The 19,770-nt window shown below is 37.6% G+C and overlaps 3 protein-coding genes and 1 long non-coding RNA gene across 8 annotated transcripts; 2 read left to right on the top strand and 2 right to left on the bottom strand.

Moving 5' to 3' along the window:
- The first annotated feature begins 4,792 nt into the window (after positions 1–4,792).
- LOC125210191 (26S proteasome non-ATPase regulatory subunit 14 homolog) lies at positions 4,793–7,089 on the top strand. The gene is made up of 6 exons (XM_048109764.1): positions 4,793–4,983; positions 5,093–5,270; positions 5,779–5,860; positions 6,239–6,415; positions 6,503–6,670; positions 6,765–7,089. Exons 1-6 carry the CDS (start codon positions 4,842–4,844, stop codon positions 6,954–6,956), a joined length of 939 nt encoding a protein of 312 aa, XP_047965721.1. The 5' UTR covers positions 4,793–4,841; the 3' UTR covers positions 6,957–7,089.
- A 1,042-nt stretch (positions 7,090–8,131) lies between these two features.
- On the bottom strand, positions 8,132–11,541 carry LOC125210212. 4 transcript variants are annotated; one of them, XR_007174361.1, is made up of 5 exons: positions 11,214–11,366; positions 9,599–10,036; positions 9,354–9,436; positions 8,866–8,989; positions 8,132–8,771 (listed from the first exon to the last, which is right to left on the bottom strand). It is a non-coding gene; the product is annotated as an uncharacterized LOC125210212 (long non-coding RNA). The 4 variants fall into 4 exon arrangements; XR_007174359.1 differs by lacking the exon at positions 11,214–11,366 and adding an exon at positions 11,409–11,541 and having other exon boundaries at positions 9,354–10,036; XR_007174358.1 differs by having other exon boundaries at positions 9,354–10,036; positions 11,214–11,367.
- A 621-nt stretch (positions 11,542–12,162) lies between these two features.
- Positions 12,163–13,611, bottom strand: LOC125210200 (DPH4 homolog). 2 transcript variants are annotated; one of them, XM_048109776.1, is made up of 3 exons: positions 13,593–13,611; positions 13,450–13,498; positions 12,163–13,050 (listed from the first exon to the last, which is right to left on the bottom strand). In XM_048109776.1, exon 3 carries the CDS (start codon positions 13,045–13,047, stop codon positions 12,532–12,534), a length of 516 nt encoding a protein of 171 aa, XP_047965733.1. In that variant the 5' UTR covers positions 13,048–13,050; positions 13,450–13,498; positions 13,593–13,611; the 3' UTR covers positions 12,163–12,531. The 2 variants fall into 2 exon arrangements, with proteins under 2 accessions (XP_047965733.1, XP_047965728.1); XM_048109771.1 differs by lacking the exon at positions 13,593–13,611 and having other exon boundaries at positions 12,163–12,375; positions 12,512–13,050; positions 13,450–13,580.
- Positions 13,612–14,772: 1,161 nt separating this feature from the next.
- Positions 14,773–18,638, top strand: LOC125202535. The gene is made up of 7 exons (XM_048100942.1): positions 14,773–15,076; positions 15,886–15,943; positions 16,035–16,115; positions 16,262–16,300; positions 16,937–17,176; positions 17,260–17,401; positions 17,921–18,638. The coding sequence occupies exons 1-7, from the start codon at positions 14,901–14,903 to the stop codon at positions 18,403–18,405; spliced, it is 1,221 nt and encodes a 406-aa protein (XP_047956899.1). The 5' UTR covers positions 14,773–14,900; the 3' UTR covers positions 18,406–18,638.
- Positions 18,639–19,770: the final 1,132 nt, after the last annotated feature.

Below are 19,770 nucleotides of genomic sequence, written 5' to 3'. Positions count from 1 at the left end.
ACCGGGAAGTAAGAACCTGATAATTATCCATTGTATTTAATTCTTTATTGTGATAGATTTTTATCTTCTTACTCCAGGATGGAGAGACTTCTCTACTTCACGTGCATTGATGGAACAGGATTATTTAGTTTTTGAACTTGTTGATGAGTGCAAGTTTAAGGTTTGTTTTCATTTGTTGTTTCTTGAATTGCACGAACTCAAATCTAACTCTTTGTTTTTTCTTTCTCTAAGGTGTACATTGTGAGACACAATCCAGTCAAAGAAGTACCAGTCAAAGAAGGTACTCTTACTAATTCAGTATGTTTCATCCAAAAGCTATAATTTAAATGTTATTTTGTTTATTTTGAAGATTACAGCATCTTCGCTGCTGGCAAATCAATCAACGAATATGTAAATCTAAATTGCCTAGTGAAGTACTACGAGTTGTGTAGCAGCCAAGACACAATTCTGCATTTAACTGTTTTAGAGTTCGTTGATATCAAGTATGTTGCTGGGATGATTTGAACGTATTGGGATGAAGGTGAGATTCATACGAGCTCGTATAGCTCAGCTACGCCCTCCAACAAGTAGAGAACATACGGAGGACAAAGATTATTAGGGAGGTCGCCAGTGCTCCTTGGTGAAGGGCTTAGTAAGGGCATTTTATCCATATTTTCCACTCATATTTTTGTTTGCTCCATATGACATGTCTAATGACTAGGCATAAATCACAGGACACAAACTACTCTACATTGTCATCAACAAAGGTGCTGGCACAGGATGGTGAGGACATGTTCTGAAAATTAGTTTTAGGTTTAGAGTATCACAAGGCCTAGAGAACGATGTAGTGTTATTTGTTACTGTCTTTGGCAGATTCATGAGAGATGTAGTGTTATTTGTTACTGTCTTTGGCAGACCGTTATCATGATCTGAAGATTAGTTTTAGGTTTAGAGTATACACATTTATGCATTACTATTATATTCCTTTACACTGTTTAAAAAAAAATCTGGTTTCTTTCAACAATGCAACCTCTATTCCTTCTTGTTGTTCTGAATATTTATGAGATTAAAAAGAATGGAAATTTACTTTAGTAAAGCCTGGGGCGATTCCCTTTTTTGCCCACTCCTCCCAATTTTACCCTTTTAGAGCATGCCAATATGGTTTCGAATAATTGTTTGATATCTGAATTTACAAGAGTAGATAGGAATTTACAAGTATAAATCAAGATATTTATTTATATTCTTTCAGGGACATCTGAATTTAAGAGAGTAGATAGGAATTTTTACAGGTATAAATCAAGATATCGATTTATATCTATAATGAAGGATATACTATATTTCTAATTAGTTGAGAATGAATGTAAAGAAAGAATTTAACTTACAAAGCGGACTCGTCTAGAAACGTGCGATCTGCGCAATTCCTTTACAAAATGAGGGGATGCCGGAGAGAGGGATGCGCTCATCTGTTGTGCTCGTTGCCTGGCGGAGATGTCCATCACATTCACACACACTGTATTCAATGTATTCAGGCACTCAAACACTGACACGGTGACCGATCAATCAAACGTCATACATGATGGAGAACAGCCTCAACAAGAGAATGCAGCAGCAACATCCGATCAGCAGCACAAGAAGAGCTCGACGCGTCCAAAGAGAAAGACTCGACCACCCAATCGCCTCATCGATTGTGTGTCGAGATGAAATGTTCTACTTCATAGTTTTGCGATATTTGGTTGTAGTTAATTTAGTATGTTATTTCTGTTTTTCGTGTTTATTTTGTTGTAAGTGTCGGGCATATTTATAAGCCCCATCTCGGGTTTTGTTTGTGGTTCTTTCCCGGGAGGTAGGAGGTCGAACCACCCTAGGGTCCTAGATATAAAAAAAGGGAGCTTGTCATATGGACAGTTTTATGAATGATAAGATTTATTCCCACACTTTCGTCTCTTTTCAAACAAAATATTACTGGTACAATCTGTCCGACGGAGAATCTTTCCGCGCGCAGTCTCTCTACGGTCGCCGAGCTCCTACTGCCGCCGATCATCTCTTCCGATACGATCTTCATCGTATCAAACACCTACATATGTTACAGATTGGTGAATATGCAATCAGAAGAAGAAGAAGAAAGAGTTTTAAAACTGTTTTTGCATTGCAAATGATAAAATAATCGTTCCTTGTCCTTCATATAAAGCTATTTGCCACAGGTAACTCTTTAAAGAAGCAGACAAATTTCATATTTATCATATGAAAAAGCAGACAATTCCTAAATTGATTGAATTCCTAATTGGTTTTCCCATTTTCGAGTGTTTTTTTTTTTTTTTACTATATATCACAAAATTAAAAACAGCACGCAAAGCTATGTGCATTCATTCAAAAGTGGAAGACTGTATTAATATTAGGGATGTCAGTGTAGCCCGCAACCCGTAGGCCGGCCCGAATAACCCGTCAAATTTACAGGGTTAGGACTGAAAATTTCTAGCCCGATAAAATTACAGCTCGATTAGTCCGCACCCGATTAACCCGCAACCCGTTGGGGCCAGACCCAAAAATTCGATGGGCTGGCCGAAAACCTAATTAAATTTCTACCGTTCTATTTATTTGACTCCAATTCGACACTTCAATGGTTATTTTATAATATAGATTACTAAATAAATAACTTTTATTTTTATATATTAAATATATAAATTATATGTTAAATTTTTATTAACATAATAATAGATATATAAATTAGAAACTTCAAATTCACTAAAAAAAATATATTTAAATTTTTAAAACATGCTTTAAAATTTCTTAATGTTTATGTTTTATTTTACACAAATCTCAAATATTAGTATTTGATCATGTATATTTTGAGTTTAAGCATATATCTCAAATTTATCATAATTAAATATTTTACATTCTATAAATATGACTAATTTTCACCATTATTTATTGGATTCAACGCATGTTAATTTTATCGGTAGTAACCCGATTAGCCCGCTGGGCTAGCCCGAAACCCGAGCTTTCAGGGTTAGGGTTGAACTTTTATAACCCGAAATAAGCACAGCCCGATTAGCCCGCACCCGATTGATCCGCAACCCGAATAGGGTTGGCCCGAAACCTGATGGGCTAGCCCGATTGACATCCCTACCTACTATAATAAGTACAGTAGATTATACTTGGCTTAAAATATGGATAATAGGCTATTGGGCTAAACTTAAATCATAAGGGTGTCGAAACGGATACCCGCGGGATTCTGATCCTGATTTTATGGGTCCCGAACCTGAAAAGTTCAATATTATACTACTCAATCCCGACCCGTATGGTGGGTATCCCGGTACCCGCAATTGCAGGTACCCAAACCCATTGGCGGTAATTTTACACGTTTGTAATTCCAGAATGAAATTTGGTATTTTTGTTACACTATGATTTCATATATTTGTGTTTTTTTTTACTTTGTTGTATTTTCATAATATCCAACTATTAACTATGCACAAATGTGTTGATTTTCTAATCTCTTACTTAATGATAATATGATTAGAATGAGAAAAACAAAAGAAACCTAAACTCCTGCAGGTGGAGGCGTAGGCCGATAGCGGTGGCATATGCGGGCGGCGGGTAGAACTTAGAAGGGACGAAATTAATTGGAAGACAAGTAAGAGGGAAGATACAATAATGAATAAAGTTCATTGGGCAGAATATATTTGAAACTAATTAACTAAAACAAAAAACAAAAAAAAAAAAACTGAAAATCCTAATCATGAAAGTACCGGATATTATCGGGTATACCCATACCTGCAAAATTTTAAAACACCCGATCCCGCCCCATTCCCAGCTGTTGCCAGGTAGCGGGTACCCGATACCCCCGGTTGGTATCGGGTCGGGATGGATATTACCCGCTATTCGTTTCGACACCCCTAAACTAGGGATGTCAATTGGGCTAATCCGTTCGGGTTCGGGCCAATCCACTCGGTTTGCCGGGCTATTTGGGTGCGGGCTATTCAGGTTATAGATTTTTCGGGTTACAAATTTTCAACCCTAATCCTAAACCGCCGGGTTTTGGGCTAACCCATCGGGCTATTCGGGCCTAAAAGCTTTCGAAAATAATTTCTTGTATCTAAATTTTCTTCTATAATATGATTTTAAATTTTAGATACTTTTTTTCTTTTTAGGAAAGAAGCAATTCATTTTGTTCAACTACAACATCAATTAAAGCTTGTGTTGTCATTATTTTGGCATTGTTTGTAACTAATTCTTTGTGAAAATTAAAAATCATATCGTACATGAATAATTATTAAAATGATAAATATATTAAAATTTTGATGACTTATTTCTTAATTTTGTCTTGATTGGCTTTGGTGGTGGTAAGACACTAATAGCAGATGATGGGACGGTGAAATAATGAGTTGAGGTGGAACTTGAAAGCTGACAATGATATTGTGGGATCAAGTAGAAAAGTATAGAATGGAGATTGAATGAGACCAATGATTATGTAGAAAGATTGACGATTCAAAAATATAAAGAAAACCCCTAAAACTTAATAATTTTTAATTAAAAGATGCAACCCATCGGGCCAACCCGTTTAACCCGCCAACCCATTCGGGTCAACCCGTTTAGCCCGTTTTATATTCGGGTAATAAAATTACAACCCTAATCCGCTCATTTTACCGGGTTGTTCGGGCTGGCCCACGGGTTTCGGGTTGAATTGACATCTATACCCTAAACCCATATTTATACGTGGCCAGAAATAAGAATTAGATAAAAATATAAGGGCATAATTGCAAATCTGTTGTCTTGTTTCCAAAGAAATACTTTTAATTCAAAACTCTCTGCTTCAGCCAATAATATTTACAAACAGAAAATCGGCATTTTTCTTCTAATTTGAAATGGCAGGAATGGAGAGACTTCACCGGATGTTCGCCGGCGCCGGCGGAGCCCTCGGCCACCCGCCGCCGGACTCCCCGACGCTCGATTCCTCCGAGCAAGTCTACATTTCGTCTCTCGCCCTTCTCAAAATGCTCAAACACGGTAAATCTAGGGTTTCTCTCAGGATCGTAGATTGATCCAATTCTTCTCTGTTTTCTCTTCCTCCGCTGATGTAATTAGCGCTTATGATGTCTATCGCTGATTGCTGCAGGTAGAGCCGGGGTACCGATGGAGGTGATGGGGCTGATGCTGGGGGAGTTTGTGGACGAGTACACGGTGCGTGTGGTGGACGTCTTCGCGATGCCGCAGAGTGGAACTGGTGTCAGTGTCGAGGCCGTCGATCACGTTTTCCAGACTAATATGCTTGATATGCTCAAGCAGACCGGAAGGTAACCAGAATTATCCGTGATCTAGAATCAATGTTAGGAAATTGATGTAATTGTGATTTGCAGCTTTGTTTTTCTCTTTCTTTACCTTAAATTCGTATTGTTTGCTTAAATTTACTTTGTTTCAGCAGTAAGCTTTCTCAATTTTGTACTATTGTAACCGGAAGATATGGTTCTGATTGGTTGGTGTTCTAATAGGATTTAGATATCGTAGCAAATCAATTGCATTCGAATCTTCTATAGTCATTTTGTAGGAAATAGAAGGAATTTTCTCGAATTTGTCCGTAAGAAAATGTGACTGATATCTGTAGATGTATGTTATTCTGATTCTTGGTATTTGGAATATTATTCGTAGTACATTAGAATGCATTAAGTATCAATTTTTGTATACTGCATTATATTTTGTTGGTTTGGTGATATTGAAGTATGCTTCTCACAAATTCACATACTATATGAATGTTGTGATTATATTACATCAGCATTGAAGCATGTACTTTGTTGTGTGTTGCAGACCTGAGATGGTGGTTGGTTGGTATCACTCACATCCTGGCTTTGGATGTTGGCTTTCAGGTGTAGACATTAACACTCAACAGGTCGTTACTTTTTCGTATTATACTCTTCTGTTGCTAGAGAAATTACTTTTGATTAATTTCAAATATGCTTAGGACTTAGGAGATGCTTATTGGTGTGCTTATGATCTTTGTTCTTGCCTTTTGAGTTATGCACTATTCGATGAAATTTGGGTAGGCTTAATATGCTTTAGCTCACTCAGTCTCTAACCCTCGATGCACCTTATATTGTATTTCTTGAAAGTGGAAAGGAGGATCTTTACATTTAACTTTAGTCTGCATTAGTATATGGTAGAGATGGTTCTGTTGGAAATAACAGTCACTATTTTACTTATTGCGTATCATGTGTTGTTAACAAGTGTATGTTTTCAAGCTGAAGAACTGATGTAATTATTGATGCAGAGTTTTGAAGCTTTGAATCAGAGGGCAGTAGCTGTGGTGGTAGATCCAATTCAAAGTGTGAAAGGAAAGGTGGTAATTGATGCCTTCCGACTCATTAACCCTCAAACCATGATGTTGGGTCAAGAACCACGACAAACCACTTCCAACGTGGGGCATCTCAATAAACCATCTATCCAGGTATTGATTATAATTTGAAGCTCAGTGACTGACCTACATCAAAATTGTCTTACAATCAGATTCTAATTTTGATTTGATCCACTCCAGGCTTTGATTCATGGGTTGAACAGGCACTATTACTCCATTGCCATAAACTACCGGAAGAACGAACTTGAGGAGAAGATGCTCCTCAATCTCCACAAAAAGAAATGGACAGATGGATTGACCCTCCAGCGGTTCGATACCCACTCCAAAACGAATGAGCAGACAGTTCAGGTACTATTCACTCTGATTCTTGTACATCTAAAATACCGTGCATTTCCTCATTCTCGTTCTAATGTAATTCGTGTATCATTGTCTACAAAAACAGGAGATGCTAAACCTAGCCATCAAGTACAATAAAGCGGTCCAGGAGGAGGACGAGCTGTCGCCTGAGAAGCTAGCAATCGCCAATGTGGGAAAGCAAGACGCCAAGAAGCATCTCGAGGAGCACGTCTCAAACTTGATGTCTTCCAACATAGTCCAAACTTTGGGCACTATGCTGGACACTGTTGTTTTCTAGATTACGGATGCAAAACAGTCAATTTCTTCAGAAAGTGTACGTGTCTGTTTATTTTCTCCTCGACCTGATATAAACTCCGGTTTCATGTAAGAGATCAATTCCCTCTGAAATGGTGTCTAGATTTACTTTGTTACTCCTTCCCTCATTTGTATTCATATCAACTTATGGTACTTGTTTCTGCAATTATTCAATCCTAAGTAAGCTCATCATTCAAAAAGTATAACCATCTCAGATTCTCAATCATAGGATCAATTTCACTATTTCACCATTTTGAAGAATTCAGCCATTTTTTCTCAATTTTTTGTTGGCCTTTTCACCTTCCATCCCATCAAGATGAAAACAACTATCTTACCCTTTTGTTTCGTGTATCTTGACTGCACCCAACCACCGGCTGTGACCCCATGTTTGAAAGTAAAGTACCCTCAACCATCCGAGCTCCATCAAGCTCGGCCAACCTTCTGACAGGCTTGGGACCAACCGTGTACGAGCGTGTGTAGGTAATTGGGATAGAGTGGAGTGGAGAGGGTACACAAGAAATGCACCAATATGGTAGTAATACTCGAACACGAGCTCGTGCTCGTTCTCTGCCGCATCCATGGGAGAGAGAGAGGATGATGATACTTTTGGCTTTTTTAATGTGTTGAGAGTGCTTATAACACTCATGCCATAAATGAGTCAGATCTATATTATTCACGTGTCACATCAATTTATTAGATCATGCCCCAATTATGACAGTCAATTAGTTTAGACTTACGCTATTCATGGTATCACTATTTACTTTTTCAATTCATTATTTATTTTATTAATCTCTACTTTTTTAAATCGCTATATTTTATGAAATTAGAACAAACTATCAAAATATTGAAAAATCATGCGTGACATGAGTGACTCGTTTCGAGTGGCTTGGAGGCTCTGAATCAGCGCTGGTGGGTCATGCCCCGGTCCGTGGCCCACCTCGCTCCCCCACAATGCACACGTGCCATGGCCGTGCCGCAGGTCCGGCCCAAAAAGGAGTTCGTTGTGAGGGTAGTTCATGGAGTACATATGAATTCTTTCTAGTGTATTCTCTAGCTTTTTATGGAATTGTAAATTGATGTTTTGTGATTTGGTCCACATTTTACAACTATTGAAGGATAAGTTATCTTACTTTATTCTGAAATTATCAAACAAAAAAGGAAAGAAATGATATCCCTTGCCAATAAATTCAATTATCCAACTCAACTCCCAATTGATATATTTAGTAAAACATACTAAAACCAAAAAAAGCACAAAATCCAAATCATACTCGAGCAAAGTAAATATCAATATATCATCCATGTATTATTGTGGGGCTGCTTAAACGGGTTCGGGTATTCACCAACCCGACCCGACACTCGTGGCGATTCCGGTGTTCTTCCTCCACGACCACGAATCGGACGGCGACTTCGGCAGCGGAGGCAGCAAAAATGCCTTCTTGCAGAGCCCAAACGGCCACCCTTCATACTGCATAAGCTCTTGAATAATTATGCATCGCCTGCTAAAATCTTTACAAGAATCGATCTTTTTCAAGCTCGATGACCGCGTGAAACGTGTCTTGACCGAGAAAAATGTGTCGTAGCTTGTAGCGCTCGAACACCTAGATAGCCGAGTAACCGCACTGGAAAACTCCTCATCCTCCTCACCACTTCCACCGGAGCTCCGCGATTCCTGACTCCCTTTTCTAGCGAGCAAGAAATGCTCCGGAGAGAGAGCCCATCTCGAGGTATCCGACCCGAACACAGACTTGCGCTTGCATTTGGACTCCATGTACCTGCTCATGACCGCTGAAACGAAAACCTACAACGAGTTTTTTCGTAGAAAAATCAAGCTGATTAACAATACAAAAGAGAAACAGAGAAAACATCAGTCTAACACGAAGATATAGAGTTACTTCATCTTCTTCATCAAAATCGCGGGCTGCATCCTCTGCTTCGGAGCTCAGACCCGAGAGCTTCCCCGCGAAAAGAGGGCACTTGGAAAACCTCTCTCGCAAAGCGGACGAGAGGGATTTGCACCTAATGCAAGGATACCGATAAAACATCATCGTGATGAGAAAGAAATATGTATAGACACTACAAATGGATGTGTTGATGGTTTCTTGATGAAGAATTATATACATAAGTAAACACACACAAATACATATATGTATGTATTTTGTAATTTTCACATCTGATTAAGAGTCTTTTCAATGAGAATGGCCCCCTCACCTTATTCCACTTAAAATTCACAGTTGAGTCTTTGGGGTGAAGGCTAAGTTAAAAAAATAGACAGAAAAGTTCACCTAAATTATTCTTCAAATTCTAAACAAAATAGTTTAAACACTTTGTAGACTAGAGCCTAATTTTTACGAAAGCGACTGCAGGGGAAGAGGAAAAATACCGTTTCTACACGACCCAAGCATCCACATCAAGCATCCATTGTTCTCATTGATCTCCACCGCGACAAGATGCAGCACTCGATATCTGTGAGGCAAAGGAACAAAATGTAGACATATAGATACAGGGAGTTCGTCTCATCCACGATCTTTTCCATCGTTATTAGGTTAGCCGGGCAAACGTTGTAAGAGAATAAGAATCGCGAAGAAAATGTGGAAGGTAAAATACATAAAAGTATGCATTACTGACAAACAAACACATCAAAGGGGTGAAGTTTCTTTAAATTCGAATCAATTAGAAGACACGTGTCGCTGCTGGGACGCCACGGAGATCAGAGACTGGATCTTGGTGAGCGCTGAGGTCTTCTCGGGCGGGCATTTGGAGAGGGCGAGGTTTAAAGAGATGATAGCCTCGTCGACCCTCCCAGCTGACATGGATGCCAATCCGGCTTTGTAAGCCTCATCGGCTATTTGAGCATCAAAGGTCGGAGCAGGCTTTCTGTTGGCGTTTCTCGCCTTTGGAGCAGGGTCAGGAGACGGTGAGAAGACTGCTGCACGAGCATACTCGAGAGCAGCAATGGCGGAGTTTATCTCAGCCATGAGAGCCTCGGGAGCAACGGACATAGCCTTGACACCGTCGTACACACTCCACTGATGCTTTCGTTCCCCGTAGCTCATCTTAGAACTCCTATAGAGTGCAACATACGCCCGATTTCACAAACTAAAACGACTATAATTCAGGTCTTGACATTTTAATTTTGCATAAATCACCACACACGTTCAAGAAATGTGTAATGACAAAGCTAGAAAGCAGTTAGCCTTACTTCAACACTACTAATCAGTCAAATAAGCGCAGCCAAATGTACTATTCAACGAACACAATTCATCTGAAAGAAACCGACATCACCACGAAAAAGAAACACATACAAGAAGAAGCCCATCTTACAACTCCAGTAGAGTGAGTGCCTAATTTCACAAACTAAAAGACTACTAACATTTAGTTCTTGACATTTAATTTTGCATAAATCAACACACAAACATTCAAGAAATGTGTAATGCCAAAGCTAGAAAGCAGTGAGCCTTACTTCAACACTACTAATCAGGCAAATAAGAGCAGCCAAATGTACCAACCAACGAGCACGATTCATCTTAACGAAACCGAAATCAACACAAAAAAGAAACACATACAAGAAGAAGCCCATCTTACAACTTCAGTAGAGTGAGTGTCTAATTTCACAAACTAAAAGACTACTAAAATTCAGTTCTTGACATTTAATTTTGCATAAATCAACACACACATATTCAAGCATTGTGTGATAACAAAGCTAGAATGCAATTAGCCTTACTTCAACACTACTAATCAGGCAAATAAGAGCAGCCAAATGTACCAATCAACGAGCACGATTCATCTTAACGAAACCGGAATCAACTCAAAAATACACATACAAGAAGAAACCCTCAACCATTTCAATCACAAATCCTAATTACAATCAATCAAAATTGAACATCAAATTCAATGTGGCCACTACATCTACTTCAACACCAAGGCCTTTTCTGTGACTCTTCTATCAATAGTAGATAAATGCAAATGAAATAGACAATTAGGCAGCTAACAAATTAAAATTCCATCAAAGAAGAAAAACATGGCTTCCATCAATTTCATCAAAAGATAATTATTTCCCACATTATGAATGAAAAGGGCAATTCAATCCCCAAATTCATAAACCCCAGCAAACAAACAGCTCAGCTTCAATCTGTAAACCCAACATTAACATTTCCAGAAATAACAAACATGGGTCCAATCTAAAAATGCTAGAAATGGAAAAACATTATCTTAGGCACAAAAAAGAGTATAAAAAAGGAACCTTTTTTTCCCAAAAATGTAATCACAATCCACAAAATCAACTCTTTCTAGCTCTCTCTCTGTGAAATTTGGTTTATATTCACAATTTGAAGGCGGCATTAAGTGTGAGAAGGTCCTAGATTGAAGCTTGAAGAACTAAATTTCGAGATGTGTGTATAATTTACATATATATATTTTTAATATATGTATAATTTACCTTGAAAAATGAGGCTTCGATTATCAGTGGACGATGATAATTCATATCATTTGGAGAGAGAAAATTTGCAGAATCTCATCAATAATTGGACCGTTGCACTTTTCACTCTAATCATTCTCTCCATTCATATGAATTTTATCCAAAACTTTACAATTTTTAAGTGGTATTTATTGAAGTCTCTCGATTATGGTCTATAATCGTCATAATTGTAACATCAGCAAACGCACATGAAACACGTGGTATGATTACCCAGTTTGTTTAGATTGTGTACTCTGTAATTATTTAGATAGTGTACTCTATAAGTTTGTTTAACAAGTCTAATTATCAAAATTTCAAATATATTATAAATTTTGAGAACAATAAAAATGATGAAAATTTTTTTGTGAAGGAAGATGTTGAAATTTTATGGATGCTGATGCCATGGCTAAAATAAAAGGTAAGAGGCAATTGTAAATTTTAGAAATTTCTGTAATTTATAATTAAATTTCCAAATATAGGAGACAAATAACAATATAATACATACGCTCTAATAGAAAGAAATCAATGTTGGTATCTAAAATTACTTTTTATAATTAAATTTCCAAATAACTATACTATTGATTTACATATAATAATAGAAAGAAATCAATGTTGGTATCTAAAATTATTAATTTTTACTAAATTATGGTATTTTCCGTGAAATTTGAATACATATTTTTCTAAGTTCTAACATTTAGCTCACGAGTCGCGAATAATAGAAGTGAACCGAGTCGAGAATAATAAAAGTGAACTACAAACTACTACTAAGTGTTAGTGAAGAGTTGTCACATCATAAAACTGACTGGCAGCAGCTCTAAAGACCGAATTTAACAAAAGTTTTACGACCCTCATGTGATGGCAATGGAGTGGGTCAACCCCACCTCATGAGGATCCACCATTGTTGAGACACTAGACTCGGCTCACAGCTCGACTCAACTCATGTACAACCCTAACATAATCACAACAAGAAGAGAGAATCTCATGCCAAAATCAAATAGAACAAAAAAACACATTTTCAACTCAAAGCCATGCTTTAATGAATGGAAATCCAAAGCAAAATCCATCATTCAACTCAATGAAATTACCAATTCAATCAACTCGGGCCTCAATCAATGACTAGCCGTAGTTTCAGAGAGCACGATCCACACGGAAGAACAATCGATGCTTGCATAGACGAAGGCGAATGCAACGAAACCTCACCTCGATTTCTCGAAAACTGATACCCCATTTCATCCAATTCACAAGAACTTATACAGAAGAAATCACCACACCTGCATTGATAGGACAGGTCGAAACCCCCTCCGTCCTCTTCTTCTTCGACAACCATCATATCTCTCATGGTTACATCTTCTGCAGCGACAGCTTCCTGTCTCAACGTCCTCAGTTCACGGTCGTAGAGGGCCCGTGATCCCGGATCACCGAGCACTTTCCACGCCCTCTGCACCTCGAGAAACTCACTCCCGAGGGGATTTGATTGCTCGGATGAATCCGGGAGCTTATCCGGATGGAGAGCGAGGATGGCGGATCGATAAGTTTTACGGATTTCTTCTTGGCTCGCATCTTCCTTCACACCAATGGCCTCATAGTGAGTTCTGCAGCTCATGTTTTGGCTCCTTATCATGATCTGTCATGTATCCATATCCAAAATTATCCAAGAATGATCATTAAAAACATCAAAATTAAGTAAAAAGCATAAAGTTAACACATGTATCTACATATATGTATATAGCCAAGAATATTCTACTCATAATTTAAAGCATAGTTTCATCTCCACTGACATTAGAGTCAATCAAGAGCATATCAATTTACATGTATCCTACATTATAACAAGAACACTACTAGTATTTCTCCAATCCCACCTTTTAAATGGAACAAGAATCGAAAAATTAGCTCAAAACTCCAATCCTTTCAAGGATGCATTCATCACAATTCATTCAAGCATTTAATCAAACAGTTTTCTGGCACTAGCATTTATAATTTTTCCAATCTAAAATTCTGACAGAGCTATGGCTGTGCGACTTACCTGATGTGGCTGTGCTGGCGCTACGGCAGTCGGAGGCGCGGCGGCGAGACTGGCGGTGCGGCAGAAAGAGACACAGTTGCTTTTAATTTTTTTGAAGCAGTAAACTAAATTAAAAAATAAAATAAAATACCCAATATGCATACAGGATGATCGATCGATTGCTCACTAGATAGTAATCAAGACTAAATGTTAGCTTAGATTAGGAAATCTAATGTTAATATAATGCCCATAGGTTATATTTTAAGTTTAAATAATTATTAAATAAAATTAAAGGATATTAATGTTAATTTTTTCTTATTAAATTATCATAAAATTTTAAATTTATGTCGATTTAAATTATTTTTCCGCAAAAAATATATTCTCTTCGTCCCGATTAATAGTCACTCTTTAACTGGGCACGAGTTTTAAAAATTTTAAAAAAAATTGGTTGAAAAGTTAGTGGAATGTGAAACCAACTTTTTTATATTAGTTTTATAATAAAATGTGAGTGAAGTGAATTGGTTGAATGCGAGAATATGGTAAAAATGAAGTGTGACAATTATTGAGGGACGAATCGAAATGGAAAAAGAGTGATAATTAATCGGGGACAGAAAGTATCAAATTAAAGATAATTTTATAAGGACTCCAACGAGATATGAATTACATATGTTCCGACGATGTTCGGTGATGAAATTTGATAAATTATATTTCAGTTTTTATACATGTTTATAAGTCGATGATATTACCTTTTTTTTTATACTCCCTCCGTCCCGGCTAAGATGACACATTGCTTAGTCGGCACGGGATTTTAGGAGTTACTCCCTTCGTCCCATTGAAGATGACCCACTTTCTTTTTTGGTTTGTCTAAATCAAGATGACTCATTACTTAAAATGGAAAAACTTTTATCTCTACTCTCTCTAACTTTACTCTCTCCTTTTCACACACAAAATATAACTGTGTAAAATCCCGTGCCACCCAAGGAATGGGTCATCTTCCTTGGGACGGAGGGAGTATTAGTTAAAGTGTTTAATTGAAGAGAGATAAGGTGGGTGGAAGTATTAAAGTAGAGAGATAAAAAAAAATGAATATTTTAATAGGAGTGAGAAAAAGTGGTTGAGTGTATTAATTGGAGAGAGAGAGTTACCAAAAAAGAAATGTGTCATCTTAGTTGGAACAGACTAAAAAGGAAAACGTATCATTTTAAGCGGGACGGAGGAATTATCTTTTTATTCAATCTCAGTTTTTGACTTTTGGATAGGATCCAAATTCAGTTGGGATTAAGGTGATAAACGAAGACGACCCTATATATGCATACGTATATTTTATTTTAGAATAAAATTCCTAGTTGAAAAGATGTCATTTTATGGTATGAAGAAAAATCTCGGGAAGTCCAACCCCATCAAATTATCTTCAACACATCAATCTCCAATTTCAGTGTTGGATGAAATTTTTAGCCTAGCTAGTTCGGAGGATGTGGGGATTCGGTGGAAATCGATATTGGGGAAGAAGGGAGAGGGGGAAAGTGGAAGGAATAGTTGTGGTGTTTGCATGGTTGTCAAGTCAGGAGAAGCATTTGAAGAATTATACCGATCTCTACTCTTCTCTCGGCTGGAATTCCATTGTTTGCCAAGCTCGCCTCCTCAATTCGTAAGTCTCTGTTTCGCTCCTCGCAATTTTCGATTTTTTGAATCATGTTCGCTGAATTCGTTTGTTTGATGCTTGATTGTAGTTGGAATTTTGTCTAGTTTTAGGCTGGATTGGTGTTTTAGCTTCTATGCTTATATGTTGTTTGATTGAATTCCTCAATTTGTAAAGTTTTGTTTTATCAGATACTTTGCAATTTTGGATTTTTTAAAATCATATTTATAGGTTTGATTCAGTGGCTAGCTTCTATGCTTATATATTAGTTGATTGAATTTGGTGAATTTTGTAATAGTGAGTACTCCATTTGTGAATTTTGATTATTCTGGATTAGGTTTTTTTTACCAGTTTTGGAGTTTGGATAGTGTTCTTAAGGCTGGGGGATCTCATGTATTGCTTGAATTTGGTTAATCTATTTCAGTTGATTCCGTTGAGTTTGATATTGGTGATCGTTGATTAAGATGATTGCGCGATAAACTACTTGGCTCCGAATTGAAATGCTGTTCATTAGGCATAACTAGTTTAACACCAGTGCGAAGAAACAGTGCACCATTGAACTCTTTTGCTAGGTTCGGGTTTATTTATATGGCTGATGGAAGTCGGGTTGATTGTTTGATATTATGTTCAGCAAGTTTGATATGTTTGGCATGAGAATAATTGTTTGCATAATAGCTATGGAAGTTGTCGTTTGAGCCCTTTTTACCATTTTATCTTTACTCTCTTATGTGAAGGACGTGTGTGTGTGTGTGTGCATCTCTTGTTAGTTTCGAGTTGTAACTTGTAAGGACAAAAACTGATATTCTCTTTATTAACAGACTTTTTCCAGATAAGGCTGCATCGTTGGCTCGGGAAATAGTTAATGAGCTCATACAGGTTGGTTAGTGAGATGAAATTTGATGTGTTTGCCAGATTTTAGTACTTTGTCCGCGTGCTTATTTTCGTTTCGATTCAATTTCACCTGCAGGAATTAAAAATAAGGCCGTGCCCTATCATATTTGCATCTTTTTCTGGCGGTCCGAAAGCTTGTATGTACAAGGTTCTTCAGGTAAATACTATTCTTGCTTGTCTGATCAAAGACTATATACATTTCTGATATTGAATTACTTGTTTTTATCATAGAAATTCAGGAAAACTCGTTCTTTGGGAAAGCTTGGCAAAATAATACTAACAAATAGTAACTCTCGATTGCAGATAATTGAAGGGAAGTGTGATGAAGAGCAAATCAATCCGGTAACATCATTGAGCATCATGTTAATATCATGCTTCATATGTAATCTGATGTTTGTTATCCTTATATTTCTCCCTCGATGTATTTATTTATGTGGGAAATTGCCGAAAAATTATGAAGTTTGGTTAAATTCTGGTTAGTCCCACAACTTTAAAATCAAACACAAAAACCATGAAATTTGAATTTGTTGTCAAGTATCCTATGGCGAAATTTTAGGTGAAGTTGTGTCTGATATGACAACCAATCTTATGTGGGTGTCATCGCCAATGAGTTAAATGTGTCATCTATTCATAAACAAACCATCGTTGTTTGGTTGAGAAACGCCATGAATGTACTACACGTAGGCGACTGTATTTTTTGCCGTGGGATAATTGAGAAGGAATCCAAATTTCATGGTTTTTCTAGCTGATTTTTAAGGTTGCGGGATGAATCAAAAGATCATCAAACTTCCTAGTTTTCCCAGCAATTTGCCCTTATATATATGGGTAGTTTGCACAAACGCAACATTCTGCAGAGTGCCAAAAATGTATCTAGTAATTAAGAACCAAATAAATTGAATAGATATACTTCATTTTGTCATTGTACAATAACCTTCGTTAAAAGGATTTGCTCATGTTCTGGTATATTTCCCCATGAAGGATGAATGTCGGCTTGTTAGAGACTCTGTTTCTGGCTACATATTCGATTCTTGTCCAGTGGATTTCGTAAGCGACTTAGGGAATCATTTCGTTCTCCATCAAGCTGGTTTTAAAATTTCACATCCACCACTCGTGGCGTCATGGATAACAAGTGGCATCTCCTCCACCCTGGACGCACTCTTCCTTAGCAGATTCGAATCACAGCGCGCTGAATATTGGCAGACACTATACGCCACAGTAGTAAGCATCTGCAGAATTTAATTGAAATTACTTGTCTTCTTACTTTGGCTCATTCTGCTCAGTCGTTGCTTTAATGCTACCAGAGTTTTCGGGCTCCATATCTCATCTTATGCTCGGAGGATGACGAGCTTGCTCCGTTTCAAACAATCTTCAATTTCGCCAGTAGGCTGAAAAACCTTGGAGCTGATGTTAAATTGGTTAAGTGGAGTAAATCATCGCATGTTGGTAAGCTTTCGAATATGTCTGATCTTTTCTCTCTAATATCCTTGGTCTGTTCGGATCTGGCATACGTATATCTGGCTTGTGATTTTTCTTGTAGCCACACTGACAAATCTGAATTATACATCTAGAGTTTATAGAAAGAATTGGACAAAAATTTGCATAAGACCACTAACGGAGGAAAGCTAAATCCGATTTTGCTCTTAGGGTCTGTTTGGTATCATGGAATTGAAATATGCTGGAATTGGAATTCCGTGTAATTCAATTCCAAATCTTTTGTTTTGTAAAATTAAGCCATTGATAAATTGAATTCATTAATTTGCAATATATTTTGAGTTGTTTGTGTGAGTGTATGTGTTGTGTGCGCTAAGTGTTGTTGTGCGTGCATGTGTGCAGTGTGGTTGAAGGTTCCGATTTCAAATCTACAGCCTCAATTTCATGGAACCAAAAGGACCCTTAATCGTTTGGGCTCGTAGATATGAAATATTATGATAGTAATTGTTTCCTTATCGTACATTATCACAGGGCATTTTCGACATCATCCAGCAGAATACAGCGCAGCCGTGACCGAGCTACTGAGAAAAGCTGCTGTAACCTATTCACAACGAATACGACAGCTTGAAGGCGAGAAAATGGTCATGGAAGGGGGACATGATGAAATTTCCGATCCATTTAACGGCCTAAGGAAAGCAGCCACAATGTCAAGAGACGGCCTCCACAGATTTAACCTCGACTCGAATGATTATCTTCATGTGCCGAGCTCTGTGGAGTATCACGAGGATTGGGACGTTGGGCCCATCCCAGATGAATCCAAGGGACGTTACATACCTCTATCTAGCCCTCCAAAGATCAGCCCCCATGGCGTCTTAGGTCAGTTCCTCTTCGACGTTTGTGTTCCAAAGAATGTTGATGATTGGGACATGAGATTTTCGCCCTCCATGAGAAGCGCGTTTGGGCGGAGGTCTTCCCCTTTCAATCCTATAAAGTGCATCCTTCGCTCTAGATTATGATGGTTTGGCTTTACCACGAGAAGGTGCTTTCTGGGCCGCGAAAGAGCATTTTTATCAGTTCAAGATTGCGTTCCGGGCAAGAAGACGAAGAAGCCTTGTCTGCTGTTTTTCGATGGAGTTTCCACCCGGAATTTCTTGGACTTAAGTGGCAGTTCTAAGGTTATGTAGCTCTGTAATTTAACTTTGTATCACTGTTTTCTTGAGGGTAAATAATGGAATAAATTTATGTATCATCTGCGTATCATTTGTTACTCGCATATTATGATTGGATCAAAGGCTTCTAATGAATTTCTAAACTATTGGGCCTTTCCTTTTATAACTTGTATAAGCAAAGAAGTCCAAAGTGTAAATATCAAATTCTATTCTTCCCATTCTCCAGAAAATTGTGATCAAAATCATGATTCATTTTAAAATTAGAACTATTCATTTGATTTTAGAATCTAATGGTGTAGTTTATAAATGAAAATTAATTGTAAAGTAATATAAGTAATTCGCACACATTTTATCCCAATTATTATATACTTATAACTAATTATATCATATAAGAGCATTCGCAATGGGGACCGATCCCCGGAGCCGATGGATCGGCCCCCCATCACCTCCTACCGGTCGTTATAATGGGGAGGGAGCCGATCTCCCTTCCCCATCGCCTTCGGCGATGCGCCGATCAATCGGCGCTAGAGAGGCCGCGGCGATGCCAGCATCGGCTCGAGATCTCGGCCTCCATTGCGGAGGCTCGGGCCGATGGAGAACCGATTTTCGATTTTCGATTTTTTTTTTTTTTTTTAATTCTTCAATTTTCTTCTCCTATAAAATACCTCAATCCTCTTCATTTCACATACTCACAACCTTTATTTCAACGTGATATGATTGAAGAACTTTGGTCACGGAGGGGCTGATGTTATATTGAAATTCGTTTCTCGTTGTATTCTGTATCTTTTCTATATGTATCTTTTTTTCTTTTTTTTTATGTGTGATGTTTTATTTGGTTTTTAATGAATTTCCGTTCTCGTTGTATTCTGTTTTCCAATATTGTAATACATCAAAGAATTAAATTTATTATGTAATTTTATTTATGTTTTATTTAGTTTTTGAAATGAAATGAGATAGGCTATAAGATAGGCTCTGGGATGGGCCTGCTGACGTGACAGAAAAAAATAGAGATAGGCTCTCAGATGGGCTCCTATTGCTAATGCTCTATAAGTAATGCGAGACAGTTCAAAATACAATACAACTTACTCCGTTCGTCCCAAGATAAGCGACTTACATTCTTTTTTGGGACGTACCAAGATAAGTGAACCATTTCTTTTTTTGGTATTTCCTCTCTTACTTTTTTTCTCTCTACTTTATTAACTCTCTTATTTT

The sequence above is a fragment of the Salvia hispanica genome, chromosome 1 (genome assembly GCF_023119035.1).
Source record: "Salvia hispanica cultivar TCC Black 2014 chromosome 1, UniMelb_Shisp_WGS_1.0, whole genome shotgun sequence".
Taxonomy (NCBI): Eukaryota; Viridiplantae; Streptophyta; class Magnoliopsida; order Lamiales; family Lamiaceae; genus Salvia; species Salvia hispanica.
This window is presented reverse-complemented; position numbering and strand designations above follow the sequence as displayed.